Source organism: Salvelinus namaycush, chromosome 38 (genome assembly GCF_016432855.1).
Source record: "Salvelinus namaycush isolate Seneca chromosome 38, SaNama_1.0, whole genome shotgun sequence".
NCBI classification, from domain to species: Eukaryota; Metazoa; Chordata; class Actinopteri; order Salmoniformes; family Salmonidae; genus Salvelinus; species Salvelinus namaycush.
Window position 1 is genome coordinate 4,937,538 of NC_052344.1, and position 23,738 is coordinate 4,961,275.

The 23,738-nt window shown below is 41.0% G+C and overlaps 1 protein-coding gene and 1 pseudogene across 3 annotated transcripts in view; one reads left to right on the forward strand and one right to left on the reverse strand.

The window, feature by feature from the left end:
* Positions 1 to 12,312, reverse strand: part of LOC120032043 (transcription factor EC-like) — a 62,224-nt gene extending 49,912 nt beyond the window's left edge. Inside the window, exons 1-4 of one of the 3 annotated variants that reach the window (XR_005473782.1) lie at positions 7,262 to 7,514; positions 7,109 to 7,170; positions 6,421 to 6,668; positions 4,959 to 5,995 (exon numbers count right to left, since the gene is read on the reverse strand). Coding sequence is in view for 1 of the 3 variants with exons in the window: in XM_038977969.1 (XP_038833897.1) it covers positions 7,262 to 7,279 (18 nt within the window). In the remaining 2 variants the exon portion in view is untranslated. Of the gene's footprint in view, positions 1 to 4,958; positions 5,996 to 6,420; positions 7,171 to 7,261; positions 7,515 to 12,261 lie in introns of those variants that run through there. The other 2 variants (XR_005473781.1, XM_038977969.1) reach the window with 2 other exon arrangements.
* Positions 11,882 to 23,633, forward strand: LOC120032045 (annotated as a pseudogene).
* Positions 23,634 to 23,738: the final 105 nt, after the last annotated feature.

The following is a 23,738-nucleotide window of genomic DNA, read 5'->3' on the forward strand; positions in this document are numbered from 1 at the left end:
ACCGCTAATTCTCCATCATTGTCCCTCAACACCTCCCGTGGAGCTGTGAACAAGGCAGCCATGAGAGACTGCTTTCTCTCCTTAGGATGTGATTCACTGAGCTGGGATAATGATGAGGCTACGGACACTGGAGAGATGCAGGCCTTATTCACGGCACAGCCCTGCTATTCTGTTCTGTACAGCCCAACAGTAAGCACTCTGCTACTCTACAATCACCATGTGTGTTACGTGTGCAAATGAACTCAGATTATTGGTCATCGTTATGAAATTACTCCTTGTCATCACTTGTTCTTTCAACTGCTGGGTAGATGAGGCCTACCGGTCCGTTTTGTGTTCCAAGACGCTACCTGACAATCTGATCATTCTTTGGGCTTGTTGTTTGAGAAAGGCATGTTGACACATAGGCTATTTGTTTTGAGGTAGCAGACAGCTCGTGTCCTTCGTCAAGATATCACACGTGTTGATTGAACTTGACACCGTTAAGTACATTACTGGCAGGAACATCTCGTCACAAATTTGTGCCACCTGTGTTCAGTTATCAGACAGACATGTCTGCCTAGCGATTACAGCATTACCCTACCCATGAGAGAGAAAATGCACTTGTATCTGTCTGACTGTCAGCCTCACAAGTCAATCTGATCACTTTCATTACTTCAAAGACAAAAGCACTCCAGCATAAGAGACAGTGGAGTGGTCTCAGAGGGGGGAGATAGATTCCTCGTCTCCATCCTCTATGTCATCTCTGGTTGGTCAGGTCTGGGCGGCAACATATACTTTCACTGAACTCAATGAGACCCCCCCCACTGGAGTAAGGTTAGCATGGTCTCCACTTGGAAGTGAACTGTTAGACCGTACAATGAGACAATGTGTACATTATTTGATCTATTTCTCTCTCTCTCTCTACATCTTGGTCTCTGTATCTCGCTCTCTCTCTGTCTGCATTTCTGTCTGTCTCTCTCCCTCCTGTCTATCTCCATCCCCTATCTCTCGCTTCAAGCCTTCTGTCAGCATTTTAGGTTAGTCTCTGTGGAACAGTGAAGTGTCTACTCTTTTCCCCTCTATAGTAAAGTGAGTGTCTGAAGGGCTCTCCCGTCACCAGACATAGCACTTGATAGAAGAGTAGTGTCATCTCAAACCAAAGTCATCCTTTTCTTAATGAGGCAATGTTGTTTAGTCCACTATCATTAACATTAGTATAATATCTGAACTGTATTATATCTGAAGTACTGAACACTAAGATGGTAGTGGTCCAAGATGCTCAACTTGTCTTCATGCTCAAGTTGTCTTTCCCCTATGATCCACAAGAGGGCAATGTATACACTATTTCCTACGCTCCTAGTGGTTCCCCTCTCTTGCCATCTTACAGGAATGCATTGTTGAATCTCCACACCCAGTAACAAAAAGTACTATTATATGTTTAAGTCCAGCTGGGTTAAATTATATTAAATCCTATTATAGCCTAGGTATAACATGAATCATGAATGAACTTTGACTCATCCAGTAGCCTACTCCCACACAAATTACAACACACTGACAACACACCAACACTTTTCACATAGTGGACACACCACCCATAATGCACAGTATGCTAAGTCATAGTGACACATTCCGTAATGACTCACGTGCCCCTTTAAATATTAACACTGTGTCCCTCGCCTCGCCCCCCCCCCCTCACCAGTGTGTGGTGCAAACTATTGGGTGCAAACCAATACATATCCCGTCTAAACAGGATGCCCATATAACATGATAAAATCAAATGTCCCATGATGATCGTGACAAAATACAGAAGTCCAAGAGATTTTTCTAAACATATTGAGAATAATATCTGGTGACCAAACAAAAGAGGAAATCCCCAAAAGAGGGGGGTGTGGAAGGCTTTTCTTGCAATGTCATTGTGTACATTGTAGAAGTTGACTGAAACAAAAAAACAATCACAGCACATGAGACATGCTGTTCTCGGGGCAGAAGAACAAACACAAACAACTGCAAGGCTGTAGCAACACAACTATCTAAACTCAGTAAAAAAAAGAAACGTCCCTTTTTCAGGACCCCGTCTTTCAAAGACAATTCGTAAAAATCCAAATAACTTCACAGATCTTCATTTGTAAAGGGTTTAAACACTGTTTCCCATGCTTGTTCAATGAACCATAAACAATTCATGAACATGCACCTATGGAACGGTCGTTAAGACACTAACAGCTTACAGACGGTAGGCAATTAAGGTCACAGTTATGAAAACTTAGGACACTAAAGAGGCATTTCTACTGACTCTGAAAAACACCAAAAGATACAAGGGTCCCTGCTTATCTGCGTGAACATGCCTTAGGCATGCTTCAAGGAGGCATGAGGACTGCAAATGTGGCCAGGGCAATAAATTACAATGTCCATACTGACTGTGAGACGCCTAAGACAGCGCTACAGGGAGACAGGACAGACAGCTGATCGTCCTCGCAGTGGCAGACCACGTGTAACAACACCTGCACAGGATCGGTACATCCGAACATCACACCTGCGGGACAGGTACAGGATGGCATTAACAACTGCCTGAGTTACACCAGGAACGCACAATCCCTCCATCAGTGCTCAGACTGTCCGCAATAGGCTGAGAGAGGCTGGACTGAGGGCTTGTAGGCCTGTTGTAAGGCAGGTCCTCACCAGACATCACCGGCAACAACGTCGCCTATGGGCACAAACCCACCATCGCTGGACCAGACAGGATTGGCAAAAAGTGCTCTTCACTGACGAGTCGCGGTTTTGTCTCACCAGGGGTGATGGTTGGATTTGCGTTTATCATCGAAGGAATGAGTGTTACACCGAAGCCTGTACTCTGGAGCGGGATCGATTTGGAGGTGGAGGGTCCGTCATGGTCTGGGGCGGTGTCACAGTATCATCGGACTGAGCTTGTTGTCATTGCAGACAATCTCAACGCTGTGCGTTACAGGGAAGACATCCTCCTCCCTCATGTGGTACCCTTCCTGCAGGCTCATCCTGACATGACCCTCCAGCATGACAATGCCACCAGCCATACTGCTCGTTCTGTGCGTGATTTCCTGCAAGACAGGAATGTCAGTGTTTTGCCATGGCAAGCGAAGAGCCCGGATCTCAATCCCATTGAGCACATCTGGGACCTGTTGGATCGGCGGGTGAGGGCTAGGGCCATTCCCCCCAGAAATGTCCGGGAACTTGACTTGCTGGAAGAGTGGGGTAATATCTCACAGCAAGAACTGGCAAATCTGGTGCAGTCCATGAGGAGGAGATGCACTGCAGTACTTAATGCAGCTGGTGGCCACACCAGATACTGACTGTTACTTTTGATTTTGACCCCCCCTTTGCTCAGGGACACATTTTCCATTTCTGTTAGTCACATGTCTGTGGAACTTGTTCAGTTTCTGTCTCAGTTGTTGAATCTTATGTTCATACAAATATTTACACATGTTAAGTTTGCTGAAAATAAACACAGTTGACAGTGAGAGGACGTTTCTTTTTTTGCTGAGTTTACAATGAATACGCAAGGAGGAATTAATAGTGAACTTCCAAAGCAATGCAGTATTTCACATTTGTATTTCCTTTCCTGATACTTCTCAATCACAAAACGAGAAGGATTTTTTTTCTTTGTTTGGAGAAAATCAAATGGCAGTAAACCTCAGCATTACTGCATACATTTTAATGAGGGCATTATATAGACAACCTTTTGAAATGGAACTTATATTGGGGCAGCAGGTAGCCTAGTGGTTAGAGCATTGGGCCAGTACCTGAAAGGTTGTTGGATCGAATCCCCTAACTGACAAGATAAGAATCTGTCGTTTACCCCTGAACTGTTCCCCAGTAGGCTGCCATTTTAAATAAGAATTTGTTCTTAACTGGTTAAATAAAGAAAGCATATAGGGTTATTTTAGTTCCCCAACATCGCATAGCCAATCAGAACCATCACTTAAAAATACCCAACAAGTGTCAACCGTTTAAATGTTTCCTATGTTTGTAAAGAGCAATCCATCCTGAATAAGATACTTCCTGTTAAGCAGGATGTGGTTCGAGGAGAAGTTAGGGATGGATAGGACCAGAGTAGGTAGAATTTGTATCCAACCACTCGTCTAGGATCAGATACTCCATCCCCCCTTATGCTCAAGGGTAGCATCCTAGATCTGTGGTTTGATGTACCTCCTACTTCAAGCAACACAGACAAGTCTGCAGGTACAGAATTCCATCATCATCCAAAATCATGAAATTCAATTCAAATGAAAATCACACAGGCCTACTGCTACAAAACTTTGCTAGCTACAATTTATAAATCAGAAATATCTGTTTAGATAAATCTGTGATTATTGGTTATTAGTAAGAAACCTGGCCCTATATGGAATAGCCTACCTGTGTTTGGAGTGGGTAGCAAGTCTGGAGGTGAAGTCAATTGAGTCTTATAATTTAGTACTGAAACTTCAGATTTAGATATCAGCCCTGGATGGGCAAGTGAAAGGGCCTTAGATATTTAACCAAACCCCGTTTCCTCTTTTGTGTCTATTGGAGCGGAGTGCAAAGGGAAGTTGATACGTCAAATCCTTGGTTGGGCATATCTTGGACAGAAATAATCACCCACAGATTTTGACAAGTCATCACGCTATGTATACTGTTGAATGTGTGTCACATAACTCACTCCTAACAATGGAAGAGGGTTCCATTGTTAGGACAGAGGAGTTTGAGCCGTTTGGAGGGCTGATCGAAAGTGGTGGAATTTTTTGGAAGAGTTCCAGGTGAATTTTTCAGTTTTTGATGTGTCATCTATTTCCTCAATGAGGGATGTTTGTGAAAATTTTGAACAGAATATTGTTTACAGTAAACGGGGCTATTTGAAGTCCTGAAAGTCAGATACATTACCTACATTCATACTAAAACTCATTTATAGAGACAATTTGATATCATGAAAGAGAATTACTGACAGCAGTTACTTGATATTATTTTGTCATTTTGCACTTTATTTAGACAGTTGGAAACAGACAAGTAGGAGAACAGTAAGAAAAGTGGATGTGGGAATTGAACCAGGATTGGTATATGTGTCTAGCCGTCAGTGTTGCTGCTAGACTGCAGGCTCTGCACAGCTACTTGACTTTCAACTAAGTCTCGACTCCTCAACCCTCAATCATTCTTGAGACAGTCTATCCATGTCTGTCTGTCGAGTGCAGTTCCTCTTCTCATGAACAAAGAAGCACACAGGAGAACGTAATTGCCAACCTTTGTGGAACTCTGACACTCTGTTCCGTCCGGTACAAAGGCAAAGCACTCTTCTATTCCACGTCTGTTGAGCCCATGTCTGACACACACAGTATAATCTACATAATTAGAAAGACGAACAGCCCATCAGAAGTGATTTGAGGGAAAAAGCCTCCAATTCCCTCTCAAAATATATACTATATTGATTATGTTTATTCACACCAGTTAGGGCTGACGAGAGAGGGACATGGAGGGTCACTTGTTTTGATGAAAAATAAACATCTTCAGATTATTCACAGGGAGCAAACAATATTGAACCCCAAAAATTCAAGGCGTCAGAGAAGCACTTCATTACTCTGCTTTCTCCCTGCAGTATTCTGTCTGAGAGGATGAACTAAGTGGTTAATCAAGCTGAAGCCTCTGCCTTGTTTGAGGGGCCAGGAGTGGCCAGGAGAGGCCCGTGGCTTTGGATGATCCACGGACCGTACACAAACACACACACTCCGAACGCACACACACCGCATTACAAACACACAGGGAGGGAGTGGGCAGACGATGGAAGCAGACACTCAGAGGCTCGTGTCTGCCTCAGTGCCCAGCAGAGGTGAAAGGTCGCCCAGCTCTGAGAGGGGCAGCAGGCGTCCCACTGGACAGAGGAGCTCTTCTGTGTGATGGTGAGGTGGATAGTGCAGACTACTTGTTGCATGTCTTTATATGACCTCTCTCCTCTTCTTTCTGAGAACTCAAGTATCATCATCAAGGTCTGATTGTCCAGCCAGAATTCCATCAAACGCTTAAAGAAAGAGACACGTTTGTATTTCATGAACCATTGACTTTCTACAATGTTTCTGTTTCTATGTTTCTACATTGTTATGTGTTTTCCCGCAATAACTTTTCTCAGAAGATGATAATCCACTGCTTTAATTTGATTCACATTGATCAGACCCAATTCAATAATAACTGCTTTGTTAGTGTTCATTGTCTATTAACCCAGTTGAGATTGCTAGTATTCCTGGTATTTCCAGTGAAGATCTATACTAAAAGCATGTAGATGATTTGATTTGATTTGATTTTGTTTTGATGAAAATCATTTTCCATTGATTCCAGTAGAGATTTTTAATAAAAGCCTGATGACAATATCTCCTATGCTGTGTTTAGTCCGTAGACAGAATGTATGGTATGTGGTTGAACTCAGCAGGAGCTGACACTCAGTATTACCTCTGTGTGGACAGGGATGACCCAGTGCACCCTGGCAGACAGACAGAGTCGGAGAGAGAGAGAGGAGGCCCGGCGAGCCGATCACAGAGATACTGTTTGATCTCTCCAGGACAGGTCAGGACTCAAAGATTTAGTGTGTGATCTCTGGTAGGGAGCAGGGAGAAGAAGGGAAGCATGGCCACCGGCCCACAGAGACCCCATTATAACCATACACATCAGGGAGGCCAGACTTGGAGATCAGTAGATCACTAGGGGCATCGGAAAGGAATCCTGGGTCAATAATGTGTGATGGTCAATAGCCTGTGTGTGTGTGTGTGTGTGTGTGTGTGTGTGTGTGTGTGTGTGTGTGTGTGTGTGTGTGTGTGTGTGTGTGTGTGTTCTCTGTCCATATTTCTCTTTGTCTATATATGCTTGCCTGTACTTTAACATAGGTAATAGTAGGTATATTGTATTTCATATCAAGCGTATCTTGACATGGATGAGACAGTGACAGTATATATATATATGTATTTAGTGAATGACTTAAACATGAACTTTAGATGGAAGGTGATGAAAATTCCATCTTAAATTCAAATTCTTCAGAGTGTTCAGACAACTCACTACAAGTGTTGAACTTTTTGTCCAAAAGTTTCCTAGAGACAGTCAGATCAAGATTAACTAATCTCTCTTATCTTCAAAACTGATCAACCTCTTGTCCTTGATTCTGATCGATGCATTGACTCTGTTCTCCAGGAGCTGTGTCATCTCAGCCTAGTCAAGTTACACAAAAGATAAACGTTAAAAAATGAAAATGTTCTGCCTTTTTAGATGGCAATTGTATGTGGCTCCATGTCTGGCTTACCTGTGCCTCTTTGATCATGCCAGAGCATGGAGATGTGATGGCTGGGCGTTTGATTCCAGGGGTACTTTGACAGCTCACAGGCTGGCAAAAGGCTGTCGGATGTCTGCAGGCAGATCAGAGGAGACGGGGTGGAAATCAGAAGTCCAGCTGGGAGAAGATCAGAAGAGACACAAACTTCAGCGAGAGCCATTGTGAGGTACACAGACAGTGGCTCTGATAACTTTTCTGTTTCTTGTTTCTTTTCTTATTTTTCTTTTTTCTTTCAGTACGTCCTTTTCAGAATTTTGAACGGCTCATTTAAATGTCTGTGAGGTTTTGTCTGACTTTGACAAAATTGGTGGGTTGTTTTTTCATCATTTGGTTGCCTTTTGGGGTTTGGCTTATTCTTCATGGTGGGGAATAACTATTCGATACGTACAGTAGGCTCCACACATTCACATTGCACATGTTTCAAGACAGAGATTTTTAGAAAAATAATGATTACCCCCTTTTTTCAATTTTTGCCTAAAATGACATATCTAACTGCCTGTAGCTCAGGCCCTGATGCAAGGATATGCATATTCTTGGTACCATTTTAAAGGAAACACTTTGAAGGTTATGGAAATGTGAAAGGAATGTAGTAGAAAATAACACAATAGATTTGGTACAATCGGAAGAGACCTAATCTCAGCTGCAATGGCTCGAATGACTGTATTGGTCGTGATGTTCAGAATTTCATTCCGTGCTTTGGGGCCTTTTCATCTGTGAAGAGCACACTTCTCCAGCTTGCCAGTGGCCATCGAAGGTGAGCATTTGCCCACTGAATTCGGTTACGATGCCGAACAGCAGAGAGGTCAAGGCCCTGGTGAGGACGACGAGCACGCAGATGAGCTTCCCTGAAACGGTTTCTGAGAGTTTGTGCAGAAATTCTTCGGTGAAGCAAACTCAGTTTCATCAGCTATCCGGGTGGCTGGTCTCAGACGATCCTGCGGGTGAAGAAGCCGGATGTGGAGGTCCTGGGCTGGCGTGGTTACACGTGGTCTGTGGTTATTAGGCCGGTTGGATGTACTGCCAAATTCTCCAAAATTACGTTGGAGACGGCTGAACATTAAATTCTCTGGCAATAGCGCTGGTGGGCATTTCTGCAGTCAGCATTTCACTTGCACACTCCCTCAAAACTTGAGACATCTGTGGCATTGTGTTGTGTAACAAAACGGCACGTTTTAGAGTTGTATTTTATTGTCCCCAGCACAAGGTGCACCTGTGTAATGACCATGCTGTTTAATCAGCTTCTTGATATGCCACACCTGTCAGACGGATGGAATATCTTGGCAAAGGAGAAATTCTCATTAACAAGGACAAAAGGACAAAAAGAAATTTGTGCACAACATTTGAGAGAAATAAGATTTTTGTGCATATGGAACATTTTCAGGATCTTTTATTTCAGGTCATGAAACATGGGGCCAACACTTTAGATGTTGCGTTTATATTTGTGTTGAGTGGACTAAAGACTAGTCTATATTATACCCCCTAATCACATGCTTTAGGCTTTTTCTTATTTTTTAAAATAAGATTATTGATGGCAATGCAATGTTTTTTTCTTTCTTGACCACATCTCTTCCTCACATTTCACACAAATATAAAAATCTTAGTATCAATACCATATTAGAATTTAACCTTTTGACTTCATGCATGTATCACTAAATGCATAATTTCGATTTTTCCTTGGAGAGCAGTATTCCGAGGTGTAGTATCCATAATATGCCAGTTAAAGGTGCAATCTGCAGTTCAAACAATAAGAAAGCGGTCCCACAGCCCCTGAATTGGTAAATAGCTTAGGGATTGGGGCTAGAGAAATTTTACCACTCTCAAATTCATAGACAGAGCTATGGATGCAAGGACTGAGCATCCATAAAATCTAAGTGATAGTTTTAACCATGTTTGAGGCATTACAGTGTTTACAAACAAAAGTAAAAACAAGCTTATATTTTGGGTTCTGATGCGGTAAGACAATTTAACTAAGCTCACGAGGCATTTAAGTTATATTATTCAAGAATCAATGGGTATATGCATTTTTAAGTAAAAAAATGCGTAACTTTTGCAATTTCCCCTTTTAGCGTTTGATTGCTAGCTGAACGGTGTGGTAATGTCTCCCTCTAGTGCTTGTTACACATAATGCTTGAGGTGAAGCAAACGTTTTTGATTAAGTTTCAGAAACAAATTGATAAGATGCAAATGTGCAATTCAAGGTGTGTGGGGGGGGGGGGGGGGGGGGGGGGCGGCAATGATTATTCCATTTGTGAAAATGCTGATAAACTATTTTGGTTCTGTTTTACAAAGAACGTATTCGTATTCTGGAAACATTTCAAATCCATCTGCAGGTTTATGTCAAAGTAGTCTGAAGCGACTCATCTGTGCCATTGTAAAATCATTGATAGAGGGTGGCACTGTTGTCAAGGATGTTTAGCTAAATAGAATTCCAAACGTAATATATAACCAATATGTGCTGGCTGCTGTACCATTCGTAGTCTGAACTTTGCACTGCACTTGAGGTTGGACTAGTACACTCGGGACTAGCACACTCGGCAAATGCAACAAAGTATCTAAAGGTATATTTTGCAACAAAGAGGACGATGGCAACATCCGTGAAATTGAACACCGGTGCAGACATGCCCATTCTCGGTCTCGGGACGTGGAAGGTTCGTTCTAAATTTAGCAAGTAATCCCCTTTACTTGTATTTTGCCAAGAAAACTAGCTATACTACTAGCTAGCTAGCTAGGTCCAACTTTTTGAGTTCTTGGTCTTTGAGCAACTTTGGAAATTACAGAATGCTATGCATTTATGACATATGAATACGTTAGCTTTCTCTCTTCCGTTATGCAATTATAATATCTTTTCAAGTAACGTTACTTATCTCTAACATAAACTCACCCCGTTCCGTACAAATGTGCGTAACCGTGACATTCAAACGAGGCTACAAAGAAAACTAATGGGACTGTGTTGACTTCAAAATCGGGGGTGTGAACTAGGTTTCTATTCAAGCGTTGATCGACATGGTAATAGCTCTATAGTATTGGAGAAAAGTAGAAAAAACTGACCCTCCGTTACATCTTGACGTGTCATGTCGTAACGTACAGCACGCATAAAGCAACTATTTCTGTCTTACAATCTCTCTCCACCAGGTGTAGCACTTCTCTCATCCTTTAAAAACAAGAAATGGACAGTGACGGGGGTAAGGGGGGATACCTAGTCATTTTTTTCGTCATCTTGGCATGCGATCATCATTCTCAAAGCCGCTGTTTACTTGTAAGATCAATTTAGCACCGCCCTAAAAACCCGATTCAAATTCGACACAAACCTTCAAATAGGTATGTAATGACACATTATATAAACTCTTTATAGTTTTTTTATTTACATTTTAGAGGCGATAAGTTGATAAGTTGGACAGATCAAAAAAGCAATTTTCCCACACGACATCTGTCTTTCTCACTATAACGCATTAGTTTCGCTTCCCCACCCGCCATTTTTAAAAAGACCCGAAGGAGCTCATTGCCTTCTTGAATTATGCAGAAACGGGCAGCGTGAAGGTCTCGGCGTGAATTCTGTTGGAAAGCGGAGAAATTGTGCTTTACAATGGTATTGAAATTACAGTTGATCTGGAAGTATTACGTTTTGGGGGCGCTAAAATAAGGTCAATTGTACGGACCAAGGCGATGTACGAGTTCACGTGAGTTTACATTACTTATCACGCTCTCGACAATAACATAACCAGGAGCCAACTGTAATTCCATAAAATGAGCAATGAGATTTGTTCGATTTGAGATTTTTATATAGCCTGCCCTACTGTATTGTCAAAATATTAGCTAGTCAAGATATGTGAACTCTTTTTAGGAATAGGCAATAAACCCCATATTTTCTGTTACCCACTGAATACTGGAATACTGCTATTAGAGCTGTGCTAGGGCAGTATGAGCGGGTACTAAGCAGCCTAGAGGAGATGGCAAAAACTGCATCCAAGACAGCTTCAACTGCCAGTGTTTGAGGCATTACAGTGTTTACAAACAAAAGTAAAAACAAGCTTATATTTTGGGTTCTGATGCGGTAAGACAATTTAACTAAGCTCACGAGGCATTTAAGTTATATTATTCAAGAATCAATGGGTATATGCATTTTTAAGTAAAAAAATTCGTAACTTTTGCAATTTCCCCTTTTAGCGTTTGATTGCCAGCTGAACGGTGTGGTAATGTCTCCCTCTAGTGCTTGTTACACATAATGCTAGAGGTAAAGCAAACGTTTTTGATTAAGTTTCAGAAACAAATTGATAAGATGCAAATGTGCAATTCAAGGTGTGGGGGGGGGGGGGGGGGGGGCGGCAATGATTATTCCATTTGTGAAAATGCTGTTAAACTATTTTGGTTCTGTTTTACAAAGAACGTATTCGTATTCTGGAAACATTTCAAATCCATCTGCAGGTTTATGTCAAAGTAGTCTGAAGCGACTCATCTCTGCCATTGTAAAATCATTGATAGAGGGTGGCACTGTTGTCCAAGATGTTTTGCTAAATAGAATTCCAGACGTAATATATAACCAATATGTGCTGGCTGCTGTACCATTCGTAGTCTGAACTTTGCACTGCACTTGAGGTTGGACTAGCACACTCGGGACTAGCACACTGCAAATGCAACAAAGTATCTAAAGGTATATTTTGCAACAAAGAGGAAGATGGCAACATCCGTGAAATTGAACACCGGTGCAGACATGCCCATTCTCGGTCTCGGGACGTGGAAGGTTCGTTCTAAATTTAGCAAGTAATCCCCTTTACTTGTATTTTGCCAAGAAAGCTAGCTATACTACTAGCTAGCTAGCTAGGTCCAACTTTTTGAGTTCTTGGTCTTTGAGCAACTTTGGAAATTACAGAATGCTATGCATTTATGACATATGAATACGTAGCTTTCTCTCTTCCGTTATGCAATTATAATATCTTTTCAAGTAATGTTACTTATCTCTAACGTAAACTCACCCCATTCCGTACAAATGTGCGTAACCGCGACATTCAAACGAGGCTACAAAGAAAACTAATGGGACTGTGTTGACTTCAAAATCGGGGGTGTGAACTAGGTTTCTATTCAAGCGTTGATCGACATGGTAATAGCTCTATAGTATTGGAGAAAAGTAGAAAAAACTGACCCTCCGTTACATCTTGACGTGTCATGTCGTAACGTACAGCACGCATAAAGCAACTATTTCGGTTTTACAATCTCTCTCCACCAGGTGTAGCACTTCCCTCATCCTTTAAAAACAAGAAATGGACAGTGACGGGGGTAAGGGGGGATACCTAGTCATTTTCTTCGTCATCATTGCATGCGATCATCATTCTCAAAGCCGCTGTTTACTTGTAAGATCAATTTAGCACCGCTCTAAAAACCCGATTCAAATTCGACACAAACCTTCAAATAGGTATGTAATGACACATTATATAAACTCTTTATAGTTTTTTTATTTACATTTTAGAGGCGATAAGTTGATAAGTTGGACAGATCAAAAAAGCAATTTTCCCACACGACATCTGTCTTTCTCACTATAACGCATTAGTTTCACTTCCCCACCCGCCATTTTTAAAAAGACCCGAAGGAGCTCATTGCCTTCTTGAATTATGCAGAAATGGGCGGCATGAAGGTCTCGGCATGAATTATGTTGGAAAGGGAAGAAATTGTGCTTTACAATGGTATTGAAATTACAGTTGATCTGGAAGTATTGCGTTTTGGGGGCGCTAAAATAAGGTAAATTGTACGGACCAAGGCGATGTACGAGTTTACATGAGTTTACGTTACTTATCACGCTCTCGACAATAACATAACCAGGAGCCAGCTGTAATTCCATAAAATGAGCAATGAGATTTGTTCGATTTGAGATTTTTATATAGCCTGCCCTACTGTATTGTCAAAATATTAGCTAGTCAAGATATGTGAACTCTTTTTAGGAATAGGCAATAAACCCCATAGTTTCTGTTACAATAAAGATTTGCTTAGCCTTGGTCCTGTGATTTTGTCGTTGAAAGGCTGCACCCATTTCCTCATAGCTGTATCAATAAAAGTCACAAATCCCTTTTGTGCAATATCTTGTGATCAAGTCTGTATACATTTGAATCCACAAGGGACATTTGCCGGTTACTGCATTTTATATATATATATATAATGTTGTATTTATTATTGGACCATCCTCCATTCCCTCTTTGGAGGACAAACATTATTGTGTTTTTACTGCTTTTTCTTTTTTTGTTACATGTACAATTTACATACATGGAACTTTTTTTTACACAGTAGTTACATAACTATATTTTGCTATTTGACACATTACATCTGGATACATAGTACTTAAACACATCCGATAGAGATATATACATACATACATACATACATACATACATACTAGAGGTCGACCGATTAATCGGAATGGCCGTTTAATCGGGGCCGATTTCAAGTTTTCATAACAATCGGAAATCGGTATTTTTGGGCGCCGATTTGACGATTAAAAAAAAATCTTTATTTAACTAGGCAAGTCAGTTAAGAACACATTCTTATTTTCAATGACGGCCTAGGAAACGAGGCAGAACGACAGATTTTTAACCTTGTCAGCTCGGGGGATCCAATCTTGCATTGATTTATTTCATTGCACTCCACGGGGAGCATGCCTGTTAGCGAATGCAGTAAGCTAAGGTAAGTTGCTAGCTAGCATTAAACTTATCTTATAAAAAACAATCAATCAATGACTGTCATTGCTCCAATGTGTACTTAACCATAAACATCAATGCCTTTCTTAAAATCAATACACAAGTATATATTTTTAAACCTGCATATTTAGCTAAAAGAAATCCAGGTTAGCAGGCAATATTAACCAGGTGAAATTGTGTAATTTCTCATGCGTTCATTGCACGCAGAGTCAGGGTATATGCAACAGTTTGGGCCGCCTGGCTCTTTGCGAACTAATTTGCCAGAACTTTACGTAATTATGACAACATTGAAGGTTGTGCAATGTAACAGGAATATTTAGACTCATGGATGCCACCCGTTAGATAAAATATGGAACGGAATAAACGTTTTGTTTTCGAGGTGATAGTTTCCGGATTAGTCAAAGGTATATGGTTTAGAGAGAAATAGTCGACGCGTTATAATTCCTGTAATAACTTGAGGCTGAATTTGAAAGGGGTTCCTTCGTTATTTTACCGTTCATGTCTTCCATAGAGAATGTCTTGATCTACTTCAAATAAGGTCTGTGTTTCGTGCAGGCTTAAACCGCCTCGACGTTTTGATACCCGTGTAAATCTCACTACGATAAGGTAATGTTTGTCAACATATTTTCATTAATCCACTCTACAATTTTTTTTATCTTCGCTTATATTTAGCCAATATTGATCAGAGTTACCTTGTCCTATGGATATCTACACAGTTATAAAATTGGCACGGTGATGTAAGCCTACATGAAACACAGACCTTATTTTAAGTGAATCTAAAAATATCCTATGGAATAAATGAAGGAAACGCTTTTCAGATTTTGCTAGGTGTCATGGGAATTATGACTCGCACTTTAGTTGTCAATTCTTACCATGCCCATTATTAAAATAGGATTTCCTGCATATAGAAATTAAAGTTTTCGTTTTCAACATTCATCACAGGTAACTTAAACTCTATTTTTATTCAAACAGTTGAGAGTATTTGTCTCCTAAGCAGACTCTTCAGTATCATTGTCACTACAGCTGTGTGCGTGTGTGTATTTATGTATTATATTAAGTTAAAATAAAAGTGTTCATTGTTCATTCAGTATTGTTGCAATTTTCATTATTACAAAAATGTGTGTGTGTGTGTGTATGATATATATATATTTAAAAAAAATAATAATAATAATTTAAATTAATCGGTATCGGCTTTTTTTGTCCTCCAATAATCGGTATCGGTATCGGCATTGAAAAATCATAATCGGTCGACCTCTAACATACACATACATACACACATCCACCCACCCACCGCTTGGCTTTTTCCACATTTTGTTACATTACAGCCTTATTATAAAATTGATTTTAAAAAATTCAATAAAAAAAAAAAAAAATCCTTATCAATCTACACACAATACCCCATAATGACAAAGCAAAAACAGTTTTTTTTAAACATTTTTGCTAATTTATATTAAAAAATGAAATATCACATTTACATAAGTATTCAGACGCTTTACTCAATACTTCGTTGAACCACCTTTGGCAGCAATTACAGCCTTGAGTCTTCTTGGGTATGACGCTATAAGCTTGGCACACCTGTATTTGGGGAGTTTCTCCGACTCTTCTCTGCAGATCCTCTCAAGCTCTGTCCGATTGGATGGGGAGCGTCGCTGCACAGCTCTTTTCAGTTTTCTCCCGAGATGTTTGATCGGGTTCAAGTCCGGGCTTTGGCTGGGCCCCTCAAGAATATTCAGAGACTTGTCCCGAAGCCACTCCTGCGTTGTCTTGGCTGTGTGCTTCAGTTTGTTGTCCTGTTGGAAGGTGAACCTTTGCCTTAGTCTGAGGTCCTGAGTGTTCAGGAGAAGATTTTCATCAAGGAACTCTCTGTACTTTGCTCTGTTCAGCTTTCCCTCAATCCTGACTAGTCTCCCAATCCCTGCCACTGAAAAACATCCCCACAGCATGATGCTGCCACCACCACGCTTGGCATTCAGGCCAAAGAGATCAATCTTGTTTTCATTAGAACAGAGAATCTTGTTTCTCGTGGTCTGAGTCCTTTAGGTGCCTTTTGGCAAACTCCAAGCAGGCTGTCATGAGCCTTTTACTGAGGAGTGGCTTCCATCTGGCCACTCTACCATAAAGGCCTGATTGGTAGAGTGCTGCAGAGATGGTTGTTCTTCTGGAAGGTTCTCCTATCTCCACAGAGGAACTCAGGAGCTCCGTCAGAGTGACCATCAGGTTCTTGGTCACCTCCGTGACCAAGGTCCTTCTCTCCCAATTGCTCAGTTTGGCCGGGCAGCCAGCTCTAGGAAGAGTCTTGGTGGTTGCAAACTTCTTCCATTTAAGAATGATGAAGGCCGCTGTGCTCTTAGGGACCTTCAATGCTGCAGAAATGTTTTGGTACCTTTCCCCCAGATCTGTGCCTCGACACAATCCTGTCTCGGAGCTCTACAGACCATTCCTTCAACCTCATGGCTTGGTTTTTGCTCTGACATGCACTGTCAACTGTGCGACCTTATATAGACAGGTGTGTGCCTTTCCAAATCATGTCCAATCAATTGAATTTACCACAGGTGGACTCCAATCAAGTTATAGAAACATCTCAAGGATGCCCAATGGAAACAGGATACACCTGAGCTCAATTTCGAGTCTCATAGCAAATGGTCTGAATACTTATGTAAATAAGGTATCTGTTTTAGTTTTTTATACATTTGCAAAAATGTCAAAAAAAACTGTTTTAGCTTTGTCATTATGGGGTATTGTGTGTATATGTTTTTATTTAATCAATTTTAGAGTAAGGCTGTAACGTAACAAAATGTGGAAAAGGTCAAGGGGTCTGAATACTTTCTGAATTCACTGTATATAGTATTTTCAGTCACAACATTTATAGATCATGGTATTTTGAACCCACCCCTCAGCTGCTCTCAGCCCATTCCACCTACTGTATCTCTGTAAATCACCCTCTTATGATTTGTCAGCCAGGAGGTAACATCGAGATCCTACTACTACAAAGGGAGGCTTACTGGATATCCTATCTAAAAACATTGACCCCTAGTGGTCTGAATATTGACTTTGATCTCAGGCATTTCTTATAAACAATCATTTATTTTATGAACAAGTATTATATATTGATATATTTGTTTTACAGCTTATTAGCATAAACCTAATATGTTCCCCCTGTTGATGATGCTTATTATGCATTAAGGTTGAAACAAAAGATTATATGTAACAAATATGAAATGAAATTGAATTAAACAATAATGTATGTTGATGCAAATATTATGTACAATATTCAATTATGTTTCTATATGATAACAATAGCCTAATATATTTAATATCCCATAAACTATTGTTTTTTTTTACAGTATGACACACCCATCACTATTGTCATTGGTTGCACTAATTGCACTGTTTGTCTACATAACCTGGTTCAAGTATTCATGACATTACCCCGAAGAAGGCACTGTGATGCCGAAACGTTGGTAAATACACAATAAATTACTGGGAGTTTATATATGGAGTCTGCGACTCTATTTATTTTGATAGTTAATAGTTTATTTGCCATTAGTCAGCACTTCCACACAAACAACTTTTTTCTGGGTGTGCACCAGCTCATGTTTTTTACGTTGAAAATTCTAAAATAATCTGCTGCGTTTTTCCATCCAGTTTTCTTTATTTTTGTAATACACTGAGTGTTCAAAACATTAAGAACACCTGCTCTGACCAGGTGAAAGCTCTGACCAGGTGAAAGCTATCATCCCTTATTGATGTCACTTGTTAAATCCACTTCAATCAGTGCAGATGAAGGGGAAGAGACAAGTTAAAGGGTTTTTAAGCCTTGAGACATGGATTGTGTATGTCTGCCATTCAGAAGGTGCCTTTGTCACGGTGCCTTTTGAATGGGGTATGGTAGTAGGTGCCAGGCACCCCGGCTTGTGTCAAGAACTGCAATGCTACTAGGTTTTTCACGCTCAACCGTTTCCCGTGTCTATCAAGAATGGTCCACCATTCAAAGGACATTCAGGCAACTTGACATAGCTGTGGGAAACATTCGAGTCAACATGGGCCAGTATCCCTGTGGAACGCTTTCGACACATTATAGAGTCCATCCCCGACGAATTGAGGCTGTTCTGAGATGCAACTCAATATTAGGAAGGTGTTCATAATGTTTAGTATACTCAGTTTATATTACACTTGATCGTTCTTGAGTAAGTTTCTGCAGTTCTTTTTGTTTTTCTTCTAACTTACTCTGTGCTTCTATGGTAGTGTTTTATTTACATTTTTTGTTATTTTTGTACTTTCCCCTTTTTCTTCCCAATTTCAATCATGTCTCATTGCTGCAACTCCCCAACGAGTTCAGGAGGCGAAGGTCAAGTCTATGCATCCTCCGAAACATGACCCACAAAACCACACTTCTTAACACCCGCCCGCTTAACCCGGAAGCCAGCCGCACCAATGTGTCGGAGGAAATACTGTTAAACTGACGACCAAGTCAGCTTGCAGGCGCTTGGCCCGCCTCAAGGAGTTGCTAGAGTGCGATCCAATTCTAAATCCCATCAACACTCTTTAAACTTTTGGTGTAAGCGAGGACACAAGAAAGTAGACGACTAGATTGATTTTAAGCCTCCTCCATGTATATCTCAGTAGGTCATGGTTTTTAAGCCTCCATAAATCCACTAGTTCTAATGTGTCCATGGTTGTCGTGGTCTCCTTAAGTGCATGAGGGTGAACGTTTTTTTGTGATTTCCATTACTGTCCATTGAAGTACTTAACTGTGAGATCGATAGATTGTTATAAATAGTTTCTATGAAGCGTGAATCATCGTTATTTGGACCATAAAGATTAATGAGACAAATCTGTTTATGGTCCAATAGCATATATATATATATATATATAATTTTTTTATTTTTTATTTTACCCCCTTTTCTCCCCAATTTTCGTGGTATCCAATCGCTAGTAATTACTATCTTGTCTCATCGCTACAACTCCCGTATGGGCTCGGGAGAGACGAAGGTCGAAAGCCATGCGTCCTCCGAAGCACAACCCAACCAAGCCGCACTGCTTCTTAACACAGCGCGCCTCCAACCCGGAAGCCAGCCGCACCAATGTGTCGGAGGAAACACCGTGAACCTGGCCCCCTTGGTTAGCGCGCACTGCGCCCGGCCCGCAGTGGCTAGCGCAATGCAGTGCCCTAGACCACTGCGCCACCCGGGAGGCCCCAATAGCATATTTAAAAGGATCCACATTTCCTTGCAGATCTGTTTGGACAGTGTGTACATTCGGATCGAAATTATTGTTAGTTAATATCATCACCCCCTTTTGAGTTTCTTTGCCCGTGACAGAAACATTTCTTCCTCCCAGTCCCTTTTCCACACAACCTCATCTGTAGTTGTAGAATGAGTTTCCTGTAAACAATATTCCTTCTCTTTTAGCCAGGTAAAGACCGATAATGCTTTTTTTCTTTATCTGCTACGCCATTACAATTACAGCTAGCTATACTTATTTCACCATGCACCATAATATATGCCTGTATACTTACTACCAAAAAGTACCACGATGATCAACCTGCTAGACACCCTGAATTTATCCATACTTATTAATACTACCAGAATCAATGACTGACATCTATCCATGTAGCTGTACCATACTATATGCACTGCTAAACACACTGCAGCTGCAACTTACTATGTAGATCTCCAGTTATCTTTCCAAAATCCCTCCTGGGAACACCTCCCCCATCCCAGAAGGGGCTGTTGTCCCTGATGATTTCATCCCACCGCCGTATCCGTAACGCACCTTTAGCGTCCTAAGCACGCCTTCAACTGCCGATTGGCTGCTGAAGACCTTGATAATGTTGTAGTTGAATCATTTGAAAGAAATAATCATTCTGTTTCCTGCTCCCTCCGCAGTACCACTCCCACCCAGCTAAAGTAACTGATGCGGTGAGGGCGGCCATAGCTGCAGGCTACAGGCACATCGATGGGGCCTTCATCTACCAGAACGAGACAGAGGTGGGAGAGGGCATTCATGCCATGGTCAAGGAGGGGGTGGTGAAGAGAGAGGAGCTGTTCGTGGTCAGCAAGGTGAGATGCAATGTCACTGTCTTGCAGTACAGTTATCTCTGGTCTCAAGTTTGTACCACTGACATTGCAGTGAGAAGTTGAACCACTCCTTAATATGCTATTTAAAATAACGAACTTGCTATCAAGGCTATATAATTGAAGTGATCAAATCTTGGCTAGTGAATCTGTGGTTTAGGTTGAATTGAGGAAATTGGGTGGTAGTTACGCAAGTCAAGCATGTTCTCTTTTCAGCTGTGGTGCACATTCCATGGGAAGTCTATGGTGAAAGAAGGCTGTCAAAAGACTCTCAGTGATCTCAAACTGGACTACCTGGATCTTTATCTGATACACTGGCCCATGGGCTTCCAGGTGAGACTAATACCATTTTAACACTATCTCACGTGTAGCTTTTTTGCTCACGTAGGCTCCATTGGTTCATGGCAAATCCACGCCTGGAGGTATGGAGTGCTGCTGTTTTCTGTTCTACCTGATAATGTCCCAGGTCTAAATCAGTCCCCGATAAGAGAGGAAGAATGAGAATCGGCAGTAGAACTGGCTTCAAGGTCCAGATTTGAATTCCCCAGGTTTATGGAGCTGTAAGAGTGTCTTGTGACTTTTCTAATTGCTATCGTTGTTGCGCAGCCTGGAGAGGCCCTCTTCCCTACGGACAGCAATGGAAATAATATCGACGATGGGTCCAAGTTCCTGGAGACATGGGAGGTGAGTCAGTGCGAGAGGACGCGTCCTCTAAGACACTATAGGACAGTGTACAGTTCTCTTCAATTGAACATCACTTCAACTGGGTTATATTCATTAGACACCAAACGGACTGAAACAGTGACTACCTGGTCCAATAAGAAATGCTCATTTTTGTTTTCCGTTGTGTGCCCTAATGAATACAACCCTGAGTTTATTGTTATTTATCACATATTGGGGATGCCATATTGACCTGTTGTGCTGTATACTAGGCTATGGAGGAGCTGGTGGATGCTTGACTGGTCAAGGCTATCGGTGTCTCCAACTTTAACAAAGACCAGATTGAATCCATCCTGAACAAGCCAGGCCTCAAGTATAAACCTGCCAACAACCAGGTACTGACTTTCCTTCATTACTGAAGGAGTGTTTACTGATGGCGATAGTCACTCAAAAAGCTCACAAGCCTGGGATCAACACAATACATTGTGAAGCACACAATGCTGATCCTATATTCTTATGTGACGTTAATTGTATCTTGTATCCCTCAACCTTCTTCTAAATGAGACTTTTCAGGACACTGAGCACCCGACGCTTGTTTTAAACCCTCCCTCAAATGGCAGAGGCCTCGTTGTCAATATCCCTGCCCCATTGTCTTATTCACAGTGACCGCTTGGTCAGGTAAAGGCCTGTTTAGTGCCTTATAGTCAGCCTCTTTCCCTGAGGCAAGGCAGCAATGCTTTGGTGACCTTACTGCGGTTTTCCAGGCACATCTATCCCAATAGACATCCTGATTAACGGGTACATATCAATCTGATTATTTGAGTGGACGGACCCTCTTGTGCTTTCTATTGTCACCATACTGAACAACTTCCCAGGCTTCCTGAATAAACAGCAACACTTTTTGGGGGCTTATTTGACCGTAATACACAAAGGGTCTTAATTCAAAATAAAATAAAAAATTATTTGTAATCCACCATATCATTTAATTCTGTATCTTTATCAGGATAAAATACCACCACTAATTATCTTATAATACAGTACATCCCATGTGTTGTAATAAGAACTGTATGTGAAGTGAATAACCTCACTAATTATTTCTACTGCCAGGTTGAATGTCACCCCTATCTGAACCAGGAGAAGTTGATCAACTACTGTCACTCTAAAGGCATCTCTGTGACCGCCTACAGCCCCCTGGTTGCCCCAGACAGACCATGGTGAGGGCATATACTTCAACTAATAATACCTGAGAGATATGCACTGAGTATACAAAACATTAAGAACACCTGCCCTTTCCATGACACAGACTGACCAGGTGAAAGCTATGATCCCTTGTCACTTGTTAAATCCAATATTTCAACTCGATATTAGGAAGGTGTTCCTAATGTTTGGTATAGTCAGTGTACATTCACCTTGTATATGAATTCTGAACATACACAGCCATTTACAGTTGTCCCTGTGAAAAGATTGTAACACTGTGTGTTAATAACAGGTTCAAACCAGGGGACCTTTCGCTGCTGGAGGATCCCAACATCAAGGCCATCGCTGAGAAGCACAAGAAGACCTCTGCCCAGGTACTGTACTCTAATACCCTTTTCACACTATCGAGCCAACCCGAACCGTACTGATATTTTCTTTAACCTGGGATCTCATTTACATGTCCACTTTCCTCTCTGTCATCCTCACTTCAGGTCCTGATCCACTTCCATATCCAATGGAACACGATTGTGATTCCCAAGTCTATCACCCCCACACGTATCCAGGAGAATATCAAGGTATTATCTCCCATAAATTCTCCATTATTTGAAGAGGTGTGTCATCTGATTTAGTTCACACGTGTGGCTTTGGGGTAATTGTCTTTTTGAACCATGCAGGTGTTTGACTTTCTGTTGAGCGATGAGGAAATGAAGACCATTCTGAGCTTTAGCAGGCACTGGAGAGTCTGCCCAATGAAAGGGTGAGACCCTACGTGGTTTATTTTGACCCATGTACTGTATTTTATAGTATACACTCTCTCTGCGGAGGCTCAAACTGTTTAAATAAGTATTATGAAGTCAAATTTCAGTCGAATCATCATTTTAATGTGATGATGACAGCTATGTTTATTATGCTGTTACTTTTCTTTGAATTCAAATATACTTCATGTTTATTTGATTTCTGAACATGTGAAAAACTGTACTGTCTCTGAATGGTGTTTTGTTTTACTTTGTCACCCAGGAGCATGAAGCACAAGGACTACCCATTCAGTGCTGAATTTTAAGGAAACAGTGGATTCACAAATTTACATCTCTGATGTCTGCCCTCTCTCTGTTCTCGTTCAGATTCATTCTTATTTCTCCCGTTAAGACAATGTGCAGAAATAGCCACCCTTGAGCTAGTTTCTTGCGAATACCCTCTTGTGCTAGCGAATACCCATACATACTGTGATTTTAGTATCTGTGTGTTGCACTATTGTATTTCTCATGAGATATACACTCTGACCTATATTATTGCCTTCTTTCATAGCCTAATGCACAATGGTCATTATTTTTTCAACAATCATGGAAACATAATTTGACATAGGATCGATATTAATGAAGTATAAAAAAGCTTTTGGTTTCTGGTTTGATACTGTAGCAAATCCAAGGTGCCAGATTTCCTAACGCACAATACAGTGTTTGTGGCTTCTCACATGACCGAGTTTGTTTTACAGGCCATATATAATCGTATGACTTTAAAGAATTGATGTTAACCATAGGAATTCATAGTTCAACCATAGGAGCTGGGTATGTCATACCTGGTCTTACGGAAGTACGTTTCAGAAATGCCACAGTGGTACATGGACATTGTGTGTGTGTGTGTGATGTACAGTATTACATATCAACTGTGAGATGTTTCATTTTTGTTTCAGAGATAAAAATGGCCAAAGAGTGTTCAACAACATATCTTCATGAACATAGGTCAATGTACTATTAGGATAAGCTATGTTCATGAAGATATGTTGTTGAACACTCTTTCACTCAAATGCTTAGTCCTTTGGCCTAGAATGAGTCA